General features: G+C 37.4%; 1 protein-coding gene across 1 annotated transcript; it reads right to left on the bottom strand.

Annotated features, from left to right (window-relative positions):
• Positions 1-4338: 4338 nt before the first annotated feature.
• Positions 4339-7716, bottom strand: LOC145571217 (uncharacterized). The gene has a single exon (XM_081630286.1). It carries the CDS (start codon positions 7714-7716, stop codon positions 4339-4341), a length of 3378 nt encoding a protein of 1125 aa, XP_081486412.1.
• Positions 7717-14671: the final 6955 nt, after the last annotated feature.

The following is a 14671-nucleotide window of genomic DNA, read 5'->3' as shown; positions in this document are numbered from 1 at the left end:
AGGTTCAGTGGGCACATAAATTAGTTAGCACATTGTCCTGAAAACAGGCTAAATTCAAAATAATGCAACTGTGATTTACCAAAAAAAAAATATATATAATAAATGATGCAACTGTGAAGCTACTGTCCCTAAAAAAAATAATAAAAAAAAAACGCCTTTAATTTGTTGGATACCTTTATATGGTTCAAATAAGGCTATATATAAATAAAAGATTCATTTTGAAGACATTTGTAATGATAAGAATGAAAGGTCATACTCATACCTCATCAATATCATTTGCTTCACTGTATTTGGAGAGTATGTCATACATGTATCTCATTGTGTAAAAGCCACACTCGGTACCACCTCTTTGTTGAGCACACTAAGTAAAATTCAATAAAAAAAAAAAACAGATTAAGGTGTATAATTGTTTTAAGGGTATCAAAATAGATTCCATTCATACGATATCATCTAAAACATACTATTTACTTACCTTCACAAGTTTCCATAGAGGTTCTTTTCTATTCACACGGTTTCCATTTAGCTTAAACCTCGTGAAAAAACTATTCATTTTCGGATCAAAGGTAGAATTATAAGTATATTACTTGTTGCATATGTCTTACATATAATGTATATATAGAAACAATAAACAATAAAATAGACTTACAAGCTCACAATAGTCTTCATTTTAACATTTCTCCTTGTCGTGGTTGATCGAGCAGAGTCAAATTGATAAATAGTGCAAGTAGGTACACATATTACCAAAAGCATCCAATGTTCCCTATGCCAAAAGGTAAGAATGTAAAATTCATCACATGTATGTATACTTAAAGGGTACACCATATGGAACTTTGTTACTACATACTTACTCTTGAAAAATTGGTGCCATAATGAATTTTGCCCCATTTTCAACTGATTTGCTTACTGCTTTGAAGACATAGTCATGAATTTCATGCAAGCTCTTACGGATTTTTGTTTCACAAGTTTTCTCTGGACACAACCACCCAACCACAAAAGCTTTGTCTTTTGATTTTAAATCTTGTTGAAGTAACCTAGATATACAAAATCAACTTAATGTATGTTATGATAACAGGGAGGTGCATATAAACGCAAAATTTGTAATCACTATGACACAATGGCTTGCTTATTACCTCATGAATACTTGAATAATTGATATGTTCAGCTTCGCTCCTCTTAAGAACTGAGAGGCATCCTCCTTATTTACCCATGCAATCCCATCCTTTTCAAAATGAAATATAGTGTGATCTAATATTACAGCAATGGGTTCCCCATTTGGCAATGAGTCAAAAAATGTTGCCAGCCACTGACAATCCGGGGTAAGAGATTCCATCAACATTTGTGGAACAAGTACGGTTCTTTGGGTTTCCTCTCCAGAGCGTAAGTCATTGCTTGCGATCTCTGGTGACAAAGGCTTGAGTTTCTTTGGTTGGAGTGATTCCTAAAATGTGTAATGTAATTAAGTTACTTAATTTAATAAGGGTCTAAAAATGTTGATTTGCTAAAGTAATTTCAGCTTTTAGTTAGTTAATTTAAAAAGGGTCTGGATAAAAAAAAATTAAAAGTATGTCAGACATGAAAACTTACCTCAGTCTGGCATTTTATCAATGACAACGGCCATTGTACAAATGTATTAATCCCATGTTGTAACACTTCGATCTCAAACGTCGGGATAGGAACGGGCAGTGGTAGGCCATAAAACTCCTCATGTATAGTATGAATTTCCACCTTCACATGACCAGGTAAGATGGCCATAAGATGAACCAATTCATTCTGAACAGGTGGATAAGCAGTAGCACTCCCCACGTCATATATCGATAACGTTTCAGGATCCTTTAGAAGTAAATTACATAAAGTCTTACCCTACAATTTAATTAAACATAGTTAGTCATTTTCTACCTACAACCAAGAATGTTAAGTATTAAGTTCATTGCAAAAGTATTTACCTGTAGGTCAAGTGGCAGAAGCTCGTTCTGCTTTGATGGTGAAGTAGAAGGCTCACCGGTACTGGTATCTTGCCCCGGTTTACAGGTAGTATCATTAGGCAACTTGAAGCCCATGTCAAGTAAGTATGAAGACATTTTGTCCCTCATGATTGCATCAAACTCCTCTTTCAACTCTTGACGAAGTTCAATTTTTAAAGCTTCTCGTTCTTCAGTTGAAGTTCTAGTTTGGCTACACTTGGTCCTTCCTACTTCCTTGCCAAATGCCTTCTTGATCCCGACGTTAACACCTCCAAAACCTCTTGCACGACCCGTATGATCAGGCTTCTGCCCAAAAGCCATGAATAATGCATCCTTGTTTCGGTGTGGAGTAAATTCTCCTTTTTCTTGCTTCTCTCGATAGTCAAGCTGTGTAAATTAAAAATCAATTATAAAGCATTAATAAAACTTATCAAAAAACTTGAATAATTTGACTCAGCTGCATTATACATAGGTGACAATAGTCTGATTAATATATCAGGCACGAAAAATTAAAAATTAAAAATCCTCAAGCTTTCCTCTCTTTCATTTTACTATTCTATTAATTTACAGCAAGATTCCTTAGTCTATAGCATAGTAAAATTTAACATGAACAATGTCTTGCATTTAGTATTACGTAAAAATTATACTTACATATGCATCAGCCACTTCCTTAGTTTTGGAGTTCGGGATGTATCTTTTACCAGTTGCCTTGTCCTTCCTATGCATTGCACATAACCAATCATCACCTCGATTGATTTCAATGGTAATTTCTTTGGTTTTTTCCTTGCATGATTTCGACGATGTGGATTTGCGAGACGGATAAAAACCCTCCTCAATCCAAATCTTTCTGCTGTCCTCGTAGTTTCTCTGCCCCATACCATGATGATGTATATTCATACTCGCACTCTTCTGGGCCTTCTCTCGCTTTGCCTAATCATGAATTTTGTTTTGGTTAAATTCAATACTTTATTTATTAAATTGCCAATAAATTAAAATAATGATATTACCTTTGCTGTATCGGACATCTTTGTTTTTTTAAATAATTTCCAATCTCCTTCGTTTATGTGTCTGTAAAGTTGGTATGGCTCGCGACCTTCCTCTTGTTTGGACTTTTTTCGCGTGAAAATTATCCATCCAGACACTAGTTTAGCTTTAAAATCTCCAAATCTCTTAGCTACTGCACTTAAAAACACCTTTTTTATCTCTGGATCATCAGGTATATGGAATTGGGCCTGTTAGGAATAATAATATAAGTGGAGAAACACATCAGTTAATCATTTACATTAAGTTATTCACATTTGCAGTATAACAGCAGCCCCATTTGCATAATTCAGAGGTGACAATATTAAATTTTAGATAACTAGTTAATAAAAGGTGATAGCTTTTGAATTAGAGTTACCTGTATCTCTTGCCACAAAGTATTCTTTAAACCTTCACTGACAGTAGTAGCCCATTCCCAATTGATGTTCAGCTTGCGTATACACAAGCCAAGCTGCTGACCATACTTAAACCTCCATTTCCCAGTTGGACGCAAAAAACGATCAAATTCAAGGTGCATGGGTTCATTCACTCTTAAACCTCTAGTCGGACATCTTCCTTTACCAGTGCCACGACCTCTTCCTGTACACATCCCTTTCTTAGCATTTTTCACAGCTTGATGGGTCATATTTGCAGCAGTAGAAGGTGTTGCAATTGTCATAACGACATCAGACACAGAAGCCGCATCAGCCATCCTTTCATAATTATCAAACATTTGCTCTAATTCATCATTAGCAATGTCCTCTGGATCACCCTTATCAACCTCTACTTCAACATCATACTCGGGATCACTCTCAGATTTATCAGACAATTCTTCGTCATCATCAGCTTCCATATCACCATCAAATTCAGCATTACAAGCCATGATCCTTAACCTACGAGTGTACAAAAATAATCAGAAACACCTCACAACATCATAGGTAAGAAACTGGAAATACAAAAGAAGTTATTTTTGAGGAATTGTATGTGGCTGAGATTAGCCTCCAATTCCATGTTACTGTCAGACATATGATGTGAAATTCATATTTTGTGCTTGAAACTAACTCATCAGGATTAGTGTTTGAATACAATTTTTTTTAAAAAAGCACTAAAACTGGCAGAGAGGTAAGATAATCCAATGCAGAGGTTTGCTAGACCAATTTGAAATACATAGTAGCTGAAGTACACAATAACTACAACACAGAAACAAGCAGAACTGTCAGCGACACTAAAATACACAAAATAGCATCTGAAGTACTTAATAACTACATTACAGAAACATTAAGAACTATCACTGACACTAAAATACACAAAATAGCAACTGAAGTAATAATGCTCTATGATCAACAGAAACTGATCATTAAGGTTCTTCGACAGTAATGCCTTCTTGGTGATCTACGCGCATATAATTAGTGTCAACATCTAGTCCTTCTGGTACATGACAATCTGGAATTGAGAATGGTGGCGTGTCATCAAACTTATCATACTCTTCTTCATCATCTACATCACCTATCCCAAGAATGTATCTCTTCCCTTGAACAACAACATACCATTCATTGTCAACGATGTCCCTTACGTAGAACACTTGTTTAGCTTGTGATGCTAATATAAATGGCTCTGCAGTGTCACGGAAACGACTCTTGTTCACTAAAGTGTAATTGAATGGTCCATCCTTTTTCACACCACGTCGCCCTTTATCAGACCACTTGCATTGAAATAGTGGAACTTTGAATTCTGTGTAATCAAGCTCCCAAATTTCCTGGATTACTCCATAGTATGATAAGGTCGCATCAATTGGGGACTTATCCTTGGCACTTGAAAATTCTCTAGAAGAAGCAACAACCGTAACGCCACTATTTTGCACGGTCCTTGACTTTTTATCTTGGCGTTCAGTATAGAAACTATATCCATTGATGTCATACCCTTCATAAGAGCGTATAGTTTCTTGAGGACCATATGCTAACCATTTGATCGTTTCAGAGACGATGTTTCCTGTTTCAGACAACTCATGCATCACTTCATCACGAAACCAATCAACAAAAAGGCGATTATGTTCTAACATCAGGGCCCTTTCACCTTTGGAAGGATTTTTTGATCTCAACTCACTCATATGCTTGTCAAGGTAAGGATGAACCTCCGTAACATGATGTAATACAAAGAGGTGAGCTTGCATATACTTGTCTGGAGGGGCGAATATATCTTTACCGCCAACTGTACCCTTACCATCAAGCCTCCCTTCATGTCGAGATTTTGGGAGTCCAATAGGTTGTGCTCTGGACACAAACTCAGCAATGAAGTTACCAACCTCCTCTGCCACCGTCCCTTGAACAATACAAGCTTCCGGTCGAGCTGGATTCCTCACCTTATGTTGCATGGATCCCATATGTCTTTCAAATGGGTAAGCCCATCTCATAAAGACCGGACCACAAAGCTTAATCTCTCGAACTAGATGAATGACCAAATGAACCATTATGTCAAAGAAGGAAGGCGGGAAATACATTTCAAATTGACACAATGTTACGATGACCTCTGATTGCAAACTATCTAACTTTTTCGGATCAAGTACCTTATTGCATATAGTATTGAAAAATGAACAAAGTCTCGTGATGGCATCTCTAACATGATTAGGCAATATCCCACGAATAGCAATCGGCAAGAACACTTGCATCATGACATGACAATCATGGGATTTCATGCCAACCAATTTCAAGTCGGTCTTAGAGATGAGTCTTTTAATGTTGGATGAATATCCACTAGGAACCTTTACGTCATAAAGGCATTCACAGAATTTCCTCTTCTCCTCTCGAGACAATGTATAACAAGCGGGAGGCAAATACGATGAGGTGCCCTTTCCTTTCCTTGCATTTTCCTTAATCACGGGCCATAACTCTGGTCGAATCTTCATTTCCATCATATCTTTGCGAACCTTTACCCCATCTTTTGTCTTATTTGGAATGTTAAACAATGTACCGAGGATGGCATCACACACATTCTTTTCTATATGCATGACATCCAAACAATGTCTAACAGGTAAATGTTGCCAATATTCAAGCTTCCAAAACACTGACTCCTTCTTCCAAATGACCTCGGGATCGGTGGCTTTATTCGGTTTCCCAAACACCGTTTCAATGCCTCTAACTCGATCATAAACTTCTGTTCCCAATAATGGCCTACGAGCTATCCCCTCTTCTACCTTACCATTAAATGCAGCTTTTTTCTTTCGGTAAGGATGCATCCTATCAAGGAACTTTCGAGTAGCTCTATATACATACTTCCCAGAATTTGGCAAATAGGTAGATTCTGTATTGTCTTCACATATTGGACATGCCTTCTTTCCCTTGATCTTATACCCTGATAGATTACCATAAGCTGGAAAGTCATTGATTGTACAAAAGAGCATAGCTCGCAAGGTAAAAGATTCATTACAATGAGCATCAAAAACCGAGATTCCTTCGTCCCACATTTTTTTCAAATCATCGATGAGTGGAGCAAGGTAGACATCAATATCGTTTCTGGGCTGCTTGGGACCTGATATCAGCAACGGCATCATCATATATTTCCGCTTCATACACAACCAAGGAGGAAGGTTATAAATAACCAAGAGAACTGGCCATGTGCTGTGTTGTGTGCTCAAACTACCAAATGGATTCATTCCATCCGTACATAGGGCAAGCCTAAGATTCCTTTCTTCTTTGCCAAATTCTGGAAATTGATTATCAATAAGAGCCCATTGTGGAGAATCTGCCGGGTGTCTTAGAAGTCCATCTTTCTTCCTACGATCAGCATGCCACCTTAAATTTTTTGCATCATTCTTTATTGAAAACAATCGCCGAAACCTTGGCATTATAGGCATATACCAAAGCACTTTAGCAGAAGGGCCTTTACTTCCCTCCCCGGATTGAACTCCATCGGGCAACTTGTAACGAGACTTATGGCACCGAGGACAATTATCCAAATGTGCAAATTCGTTTCGATACAATACACAATCATTCGGACAAGCATCTATTTTCTCATACTCCAAACCAAACGGGCACATCAACTTCTTGGCATAGTAGGTCGACTTAGGCAATTCATGACCCTTCGGAAGCATATCTTGCATCGCTTCCAGCAAGGATGTAAAGCTTGTGTCAGACCAACCATGCTTTGATTTCAAGTTGAATAAGGTTAGCACGGCGGATAACCTGCTATATGCTGTACATCCAGGGAATAATTGCTTCTCAGCTGCTTCAGACAATTTCTCAAATAAATGAGGCCGTTCATCAAATTCATGTTGTGCCCCCTTTATCATTTCTTCTATATTGTCTTCCTCAATGTCATACTCCTCATCAACATAAACCTCATCAAAGTCATTATCCTCATCTAGTTCAGACCCATTATCTTGTACCCCAACAATCTCATCATCATGAACATGTGGATGTTCAAGTTCTAGTTCCAGTTCGGCATTAGATTGCACATATCTCTCATGCATTGAATGTAATGTAGAATTTCCCCTGAACACTCCACTCTCACCGTGCCATAACCAATCATGATATTGTTGCCGAAATCCACGTCGAATAATATGGTCCCTAAGTGTGGTGATATTTTGCACCTTTTCAACATTTTGGCAATCGACGCAAGGACAATAAAATTCATCATCCTCTATGCTAGATTGATGATCTAAAGCACATTTGCAAATTTCCTCTACCCCACTCAAGAACTCGATCGAATTTCGTGGACCATACATCCAACTTCGATCCATTTCTACAGTCCAACCACTACAAACACAATATTTTTGTAGAAGTAATATGTTAAAACATGGGAACAAATTCATCATATTTCAAACATAACCACAAGTAAGTTTCAATGGACATATAAGCTTATGCAATTTTTACCAAACATAACATTTATTTTTTAGAAGCATATATATAATTAATACATAATACATAGCCACTTGCAATAACCATGTCATAGAAATAGTAGCTCACCAAGAATTATAATAAATATGCGCATGACCAATACAAACCTATAAAGAAAAATATGAAAGGAAAGATAATGTACCAGAGTCACAATTAAAGGTAGTTGGTGCCAAGCTAACAAGGACAAAAGTGATCAGATGATTGGCCTTCACTTCTCATTTGTTGAACAAACTTCCTAGTGAAAAAATGCATTAGCATAAAAATGTAACCAATTACACTAAATCATCATTTAAAATAAATATTCTGCCTAATACTCTGACCTTGAAGGCAATGACTTTACTCTTTTCCCTCTTTCATTATTCATACATTATTATAATACATACACCAGATACATCCTAATTATAATCAAACTCAATTCATGAAATCAATGGAACAATAAAATGGATTCCTTATATTCTCAATCACCAATGCAACAGTTCACTAAACAAATCTAAAATCACACGCAAACCCAGTTCATTGAATCAACAGATTTAAATGGGTATCAAAATTGTCTAACAAAAAATTACCAAATTCACATAAGCAGCAAATCGACAAAAATTAAAACCATGAACAAGCTAATATTAAAAACTTTTTAGCCAAAAAAATTAAAAAAAAAATCAGACGCATTGTTTCAAAAAAGCACAACCACAGAATGACCAAAATACAGCAAACAAGAGCAGTCACTGGTTTTGAAAGGAGTAGTGAATGATCACAATCTGAAAAATACTCAATCTGCATTGATTGGAGGAAATTTTTCCTTTTCGCACGAAAATAACAAAAAATAATAGTCAATGATATCAATAAAATGAAGTTACTACTTCTTTCAAACCAAAAAAAAAAAAATGAAGTTACCAGTGACAATAAAATCACATAATAATAACAGAATGCAGCTTTTCCCAGCAAAACTTAATTGCAAATGAATTATCTTCAAAGAACATAAAAAAGTTGCACTATAAGAGAATCAAATAATTAATGAATAAGGGATACACCTCCCCATAAAAAGTATGATTGGGATAATGTCACAGTCAAGTGCATAAATAGCTTGGTGGGTTCAAATGTTCAATTCCAAGTACCTTGTTACTTTGCTAGTTTAAAGTAATTAGCATAAAGAATACCTCTGTAAGCTTCGTTAATATCTTGAAATTTGGCAGTAACAGCACTATCGTCCTTGTGCTTGTCCGGGTGCCATTTCAAAGCCAGCTTTCCAATTAGGCCTTTTCAGTTTAATGAAAAACTGGGCTTTTGATTTGGGGCCAGATACGGTTGCCCTGCCCCAGATACAGCCGTGGTCAGTGGCGGAGAAGACAATCCGGTTCCCGTTGCTGTAGCCGTCGAACCTAGTATAAGCTTCAATGAGCAAATTTACCACAAATCTGAACAACCCAGAAGCAGCAAGTTGATAAAATTAAAATTTGGAACAAGGTAGAAAGCCAATTCACGAAAAAATAAACCCAAAATTAGACTTTTTTTTTGCTTCAATGAGCCGTTTTTTCTAGCTTCAATAAACCCAACGATTGTGAAATTGACAGTCGATGAATACTACGAGTAACTCAAATTGATACTCGTTGATTTACAAAAAAAAAAAATAAATAAAAAGTATTTACCTGTTTAGGGTTTCGTCCTGCACTTCGATGGTGAGGTTGCGGCGGCCGTTTGTAGAAACTGAGGCGGAGGAACGGTCGGTGATGGTTGTGGAAAGTGAGGTGGTGGAGAGTGTGGTGGTGGAGTTTGAAGCAAGAACGCTTTTTTTTCACAGAAGAAGCTAAGCAAAATGTTGAAAGAGGGAGGGAGAAGTGAAATGAATTAGGGGGTTAGGGCGGGTAAGGATGAGAGGGTTTAGTGTAAGGGGGGAAATATTGATTTGCTGCGTATTCTATAAAAAACCCCTGCAAATTAATAGTTTTGTAGTATGTACATTTAAAACCCATTTTAATTTGCAGCGTTTTAACAAAAATGCAGCAAATTAATAGCAGCAAATAAATATTTTTCTAGTAGTGTTTGGAACGCCACCGTACTTTAGTGTATGATCACAGTGGGGTTCAAGTTTGGGGTTATCGTAATGCTTGAAATATACCCTACAGTTTTTGGCGACTCCACTGGGGAGGATTTCTATTTATATTCATGAAATTTATTTAATTTTGGCAATTATTTAGAATGAGCGGATGAGACTCGAAAAATTCTAAGTATTTCATGTGCGTGATTTGATTAACATTATTGTCATATGCATTAAAAGGTCCTCATGGGAGCACCCCATGAGTCAATCCATAGGAATTTTACACGTAGGAAATTTGAGAAATATCTTTCATGACTAGAATCGAAAAGATGATGCGAAATCTGGAAAATTCGAAGAACACAGAAACTTGCCAAGGCATGTAGGAACTAGCGTCTAGAAAACAGGGCTTGTCGCCCGTAAAAAGTTTCTGTCGCCTGGCGACAGGAGCTTTTTTGCGGCGACAGTCCCTGTAGTCTGGCGCCAAGTTCTTCCAATACCGAGCCAGGGGTCTGCCTTCTTGCTTTGACCATTTCTAGCATTGTTGGCTTGATTTTACTTATTGATTGAGTCCTTTTCTCACTTTTCTGAACCCATATGTGTTCTACATATGGAAATAATCCTCTGGGGGTTCCTGCTTCACCTGCCCAATGGAATATCCCACTATCATGTGCAAAGTTCAGATTTGGGTACGTGTAATGTTTGTGAATCCACCAAACCATGGAGTCGAGTCCGATTTCATCTCGCACTCGCGGAATCCTGTCCATTCGCTCCAACCCTCCCGGTAGGCTTGTGTGCAATGCATATGGATTCTTAACCATGGACCTTTTTGACTTAACCCATATCCTTGAACTTTAGAGAACTAGAGCCATGGTTAGGTTGCAAACTCATCTTGTGACTATGTGAACTACTTGTGCACCCTTGCTTGTATATATTATATATGTGTTAACCGTTTGTTTGACTTGTGGTTAAGACTAAATAAATTGACTAATGACTAAAAGGACTTTGTCTAATTAATTAATTAATTAAAGGCTAATAAATTAATCAATTCGACTTAGTATGACTTTAGGCATGTCCATTTAGAGTAAAATTACTGGAAACAGTCTAGATTAATGTTCCAGCAATGGCACAGGAATTTGGACTGTGGCGCTGCAGTTTAGTGTCTGTCGCCTGGCGACAATTTTGTCGTCTGGCGACAGGCTCTAAACAGTGGCGACAGTCCAGTTCTCTTGCTCGAGTCATCACGACGAGTCTAATTCACAGTCTACTAATCAGTTTATCAATTTATTAATGGCTCAAACCATGTTAAGTCTTTAATTGAGTTTAGGCACTTAAAGTCCAATGGTCATACACTAAGAGTCAAGGACTTTGTTTAATTAATTAATTAATTAATTAATTTGAACTAATAAATAAGCCTTAAATCGAGTCAAACCCCTTTAAGTCAACCCGGATTTTTTATTCCCGTATACTGCACATGCGTCAACTTGTTTTGGTCATAGCCGGAGTTCTAGGAAGAACCACGAGTCGTATAACCTATGGATCTGTAGCCCCGAGTTTTATCTTTAATTTGGGGTTGGTTTCATCCCAATCAGAGTCACAGATTAAAAGTTATGACTAAATTACCATAGCCTGTCCAGTTTAATGCATATATGTGAAGTCTTAATTTAGTATTTGCTTAAGTCTAGTCACATAGTCTAGCCACATGGTCATGAAACAAGTCTTAACATGTCACCTACACTCATTAGTCTTAGCACACACTTTGTACATGTCACTATGACCATGTCTTAGGTTCATGCATGAGTCGATTTTTCCGTCATTTGAGTGGGGGTCCATTCTATTCCTATTTCTTTCATATTTCTTCATCTACATCATCTTCCTACACTCCACATACTTTCTCCACACATATCATTCCCTTCATTCTTTCATGATCTCTTCCCATCTATGCATGTTGAATCGAGTTCGAGTCATGTGATTGACAACAATAATAATAAAAAAAAGAGTAATGATGAGACAAAACACAAGGTAAGCTTCTCACTAAGATTTCATGCTTTCTTCTTCTTTTTTCAAACCTTTCCCCCATAAGTCTAGCATAGGAACCTTGCATTTTCCTTAGATTTACTTTGTAGGTTTTTCTTTTTCCCTTTTAATAAAATGAGCATTTTAATTTCTTGCATATGATCATTGCATTGCATTATTCAAAAAAAAAAAAAAAAAAACGCCGAATTAAGCACAAGGTATACCAATGATTTGAGGCACCCCTTGTAGCCATGTCATATCATCTTCACCCTTCAAATATATAATCCTTTTCTTGATAAACCACTTTGAGCCTCGTCTAACGATAGACCTTTCATTTTTTCAACCCACATCTACTAACCTTGGGATGGGATGGTGTGTAACTTATGCAAGTTCCAAATATGAAAGCTTGAGTGATTTCAAAAAAAATAAAAAAATAAGCAAAAATGAATAAAAGTGTACAAAAGGGCAAGTGTTCCAATGTCTTGGATATAAAAATGTCTTTGATAAGAACATGTCTCAGATTGCGTTTCTTATCGAGTGCTCGGTACCGTGCCTGAGAAACATGAATGCCAAGTGAGTGATAGACCGCATGCTCGAGATTGCCCACACTTATAAAAAAAATGCGAATATAAAAAAAATGAAGCAAAAAAGAAAAGCAAACAAAAAAGAAAAAAAGCTCAACAATGAGAAAACTCAAGCATAAAAAATACAATGATTCAAAAGCAAGGTTGCACACCTTGGGGGCTTATCTAGGGTCTTGAGCCTTTATCCCCTTCTTCTCTAACCTTTAGCCTAACCACGTTACAACCCTTAAAAGACCTTTTTGAGGTATACATACACTTGTGCGAGGTTCGGCTAGAGCTACGTTTGGCCTGATTCCTAACGGATACGTAGGCAACCTCACAATGAGGTGCGGCCATAATAAAAATGCATTCATTTTCACATTCACACACTTACACCATGATCATATCAAGGGATTTCCAATGCTCATCCCTATTTACTTAGAGCTAGACTTGGGGGCTTGATCCTTACATTATTAGCCTACCTAGCCTAAGAGTCATCATTATTTGACTCTTATCAAATAATACTTTTCCATACACTTAGCCTTTGTAGCCTAACTTTAGTGTCACTTTCACACACTGCACAGATACATGACTAAATAGACTTCCAATTAGGAACCCTTTGTCATGAATTCTTAACATAACGTTGAAGCATGCTTTGTCATATCAACATCACTCATCACTCATAATCATCATTGTATCAGGAAGTATGAAGTGCTTAGCCTCCATGCCTAAGTTACCCAAATACTTTCATAATCAAGTCAATTAAGATAGTTTAGGAGGAATTAATCCTTGCACCTTGAGGGATAGTATCAAATGCATATACTTGATTAAGCTCATTCAACATGCACCATTTAACACTTCGATTCTTTTTCGCGTCTTTCTTTTTCGGGAGAAAGTCGGTACTCTCCACAAAAATGACGGAAAATTTTTGCTTTTTTGCATTTTCAAGTCGCACATCACACACGAGTCATGTACATTGAGTCATGTCGTGTCATATCACATCAAGTGGAGTCTAACACATGTGTCAAACGATTTGAGTTAAGTCATGTCAAATCAATGAGTCAAGCAACACTAAGCCTTAGGTCAACCCTAAGATAATAAAAGATGAGCAAAGTCCTATAGTCTGAAATATAGATGCAGGTACATTCCAGTGAGCAAGAATATTCCCGGATTTTTTCGAAAAAACCGCGAATATAGATATATGAGATTCTTCCAAGATGAGAGAAGTTTGAGCAAAATTTCCAAAAGATTTGAGCAGATTTGGTCGTAAGGAAACGACCAAATTGAAAGTTCGGAACAAAACCGAGCAATGAACAGCAGCAGCAGCGGTAGAAATGAGAAAGAAGAAGAAGACGGGTTTTAAAACCCCAATTCTGTCGCCAAACGACAGAATTGTCGCGAGGCGACAGACTCTATCGCGTGGCGACAGATGAAAATGCTCGCGACAAGTGTCTCCGGCCAACGCTGGAGCGGCGACAGAATGCTAGGCCCCTCTTTATGACTTTGTGGGTCTATTTTAGTAGTTTGGGTTCCTTGGTACGCCAGTTAGCCCCTTTAAGCAAAATTGACATGATTTAGTCAGCTTGATTGCAATGCATTAAGTGATCGACTTGATGAAGAACGTCTCACTTAACTTAAAGCGCCTAAGTATTGGCTCATAGCAAGGCACCGAAATAATGGTTCAATAGAGGCACCGAAATAATGGTTTACAAAGGCAAAAAGCACCAAAGTAACGGTTCACAACGATTTCCTAGGATGGAAGATGATTTGAAGATTCGAGATGACGAAGCCTTCAACAGGGGGCTTTAAGATTTAAAAGAGTCTATTACTTAGATTTAAGAAGGACGGTTTGAGATGAAGCGACCTTCAATAGCTTTCACTATGATTGGGGAGGTTATTATTTGAGAAGAACAATTCAAGATGAAGCGGTCTTTGATAGCTTTCGCTAAGATTGTGAAGGTTATCACTTGATTTGAGAAGATAGCACGAGATGAGCAATCTTCGACAACGCCCGCTAAGATTGTGGAAGTTGTCACCAAGATTTGAAAAGATAGCACGAGATGGGCGATCTTCGACAATGTCCGCTAAGATTGTGGAAGTTGTCACTTATATTTGAGAAGAGCGGTTCGTGATGAGGTGGTCTTCGACGACATTCACTAAGATTGTGGAAGTTGTCACCTATATTTGAGA

The sequence above is a fragment of the Chenopodium album genome, chromosome 12 (genome assembly GCF_948465745.1).
Source record: "Chenopodium album chromosome 12, dcCheAlbu1.1, whole genome shotgun sequence".
NCBI classification, from domain to species: Eukaryota; Viridiplantae; Streptophyta; class Magnoliopsida; order Caryophyllales; family Amaranthaceae; genus Chenopodium; species Chenopodium album.
The sequence above is the reverse complement of the archived record's forward strand: the minus strand, read 5'-3'. Positions and strand labels throughout refer to the sequence as shown.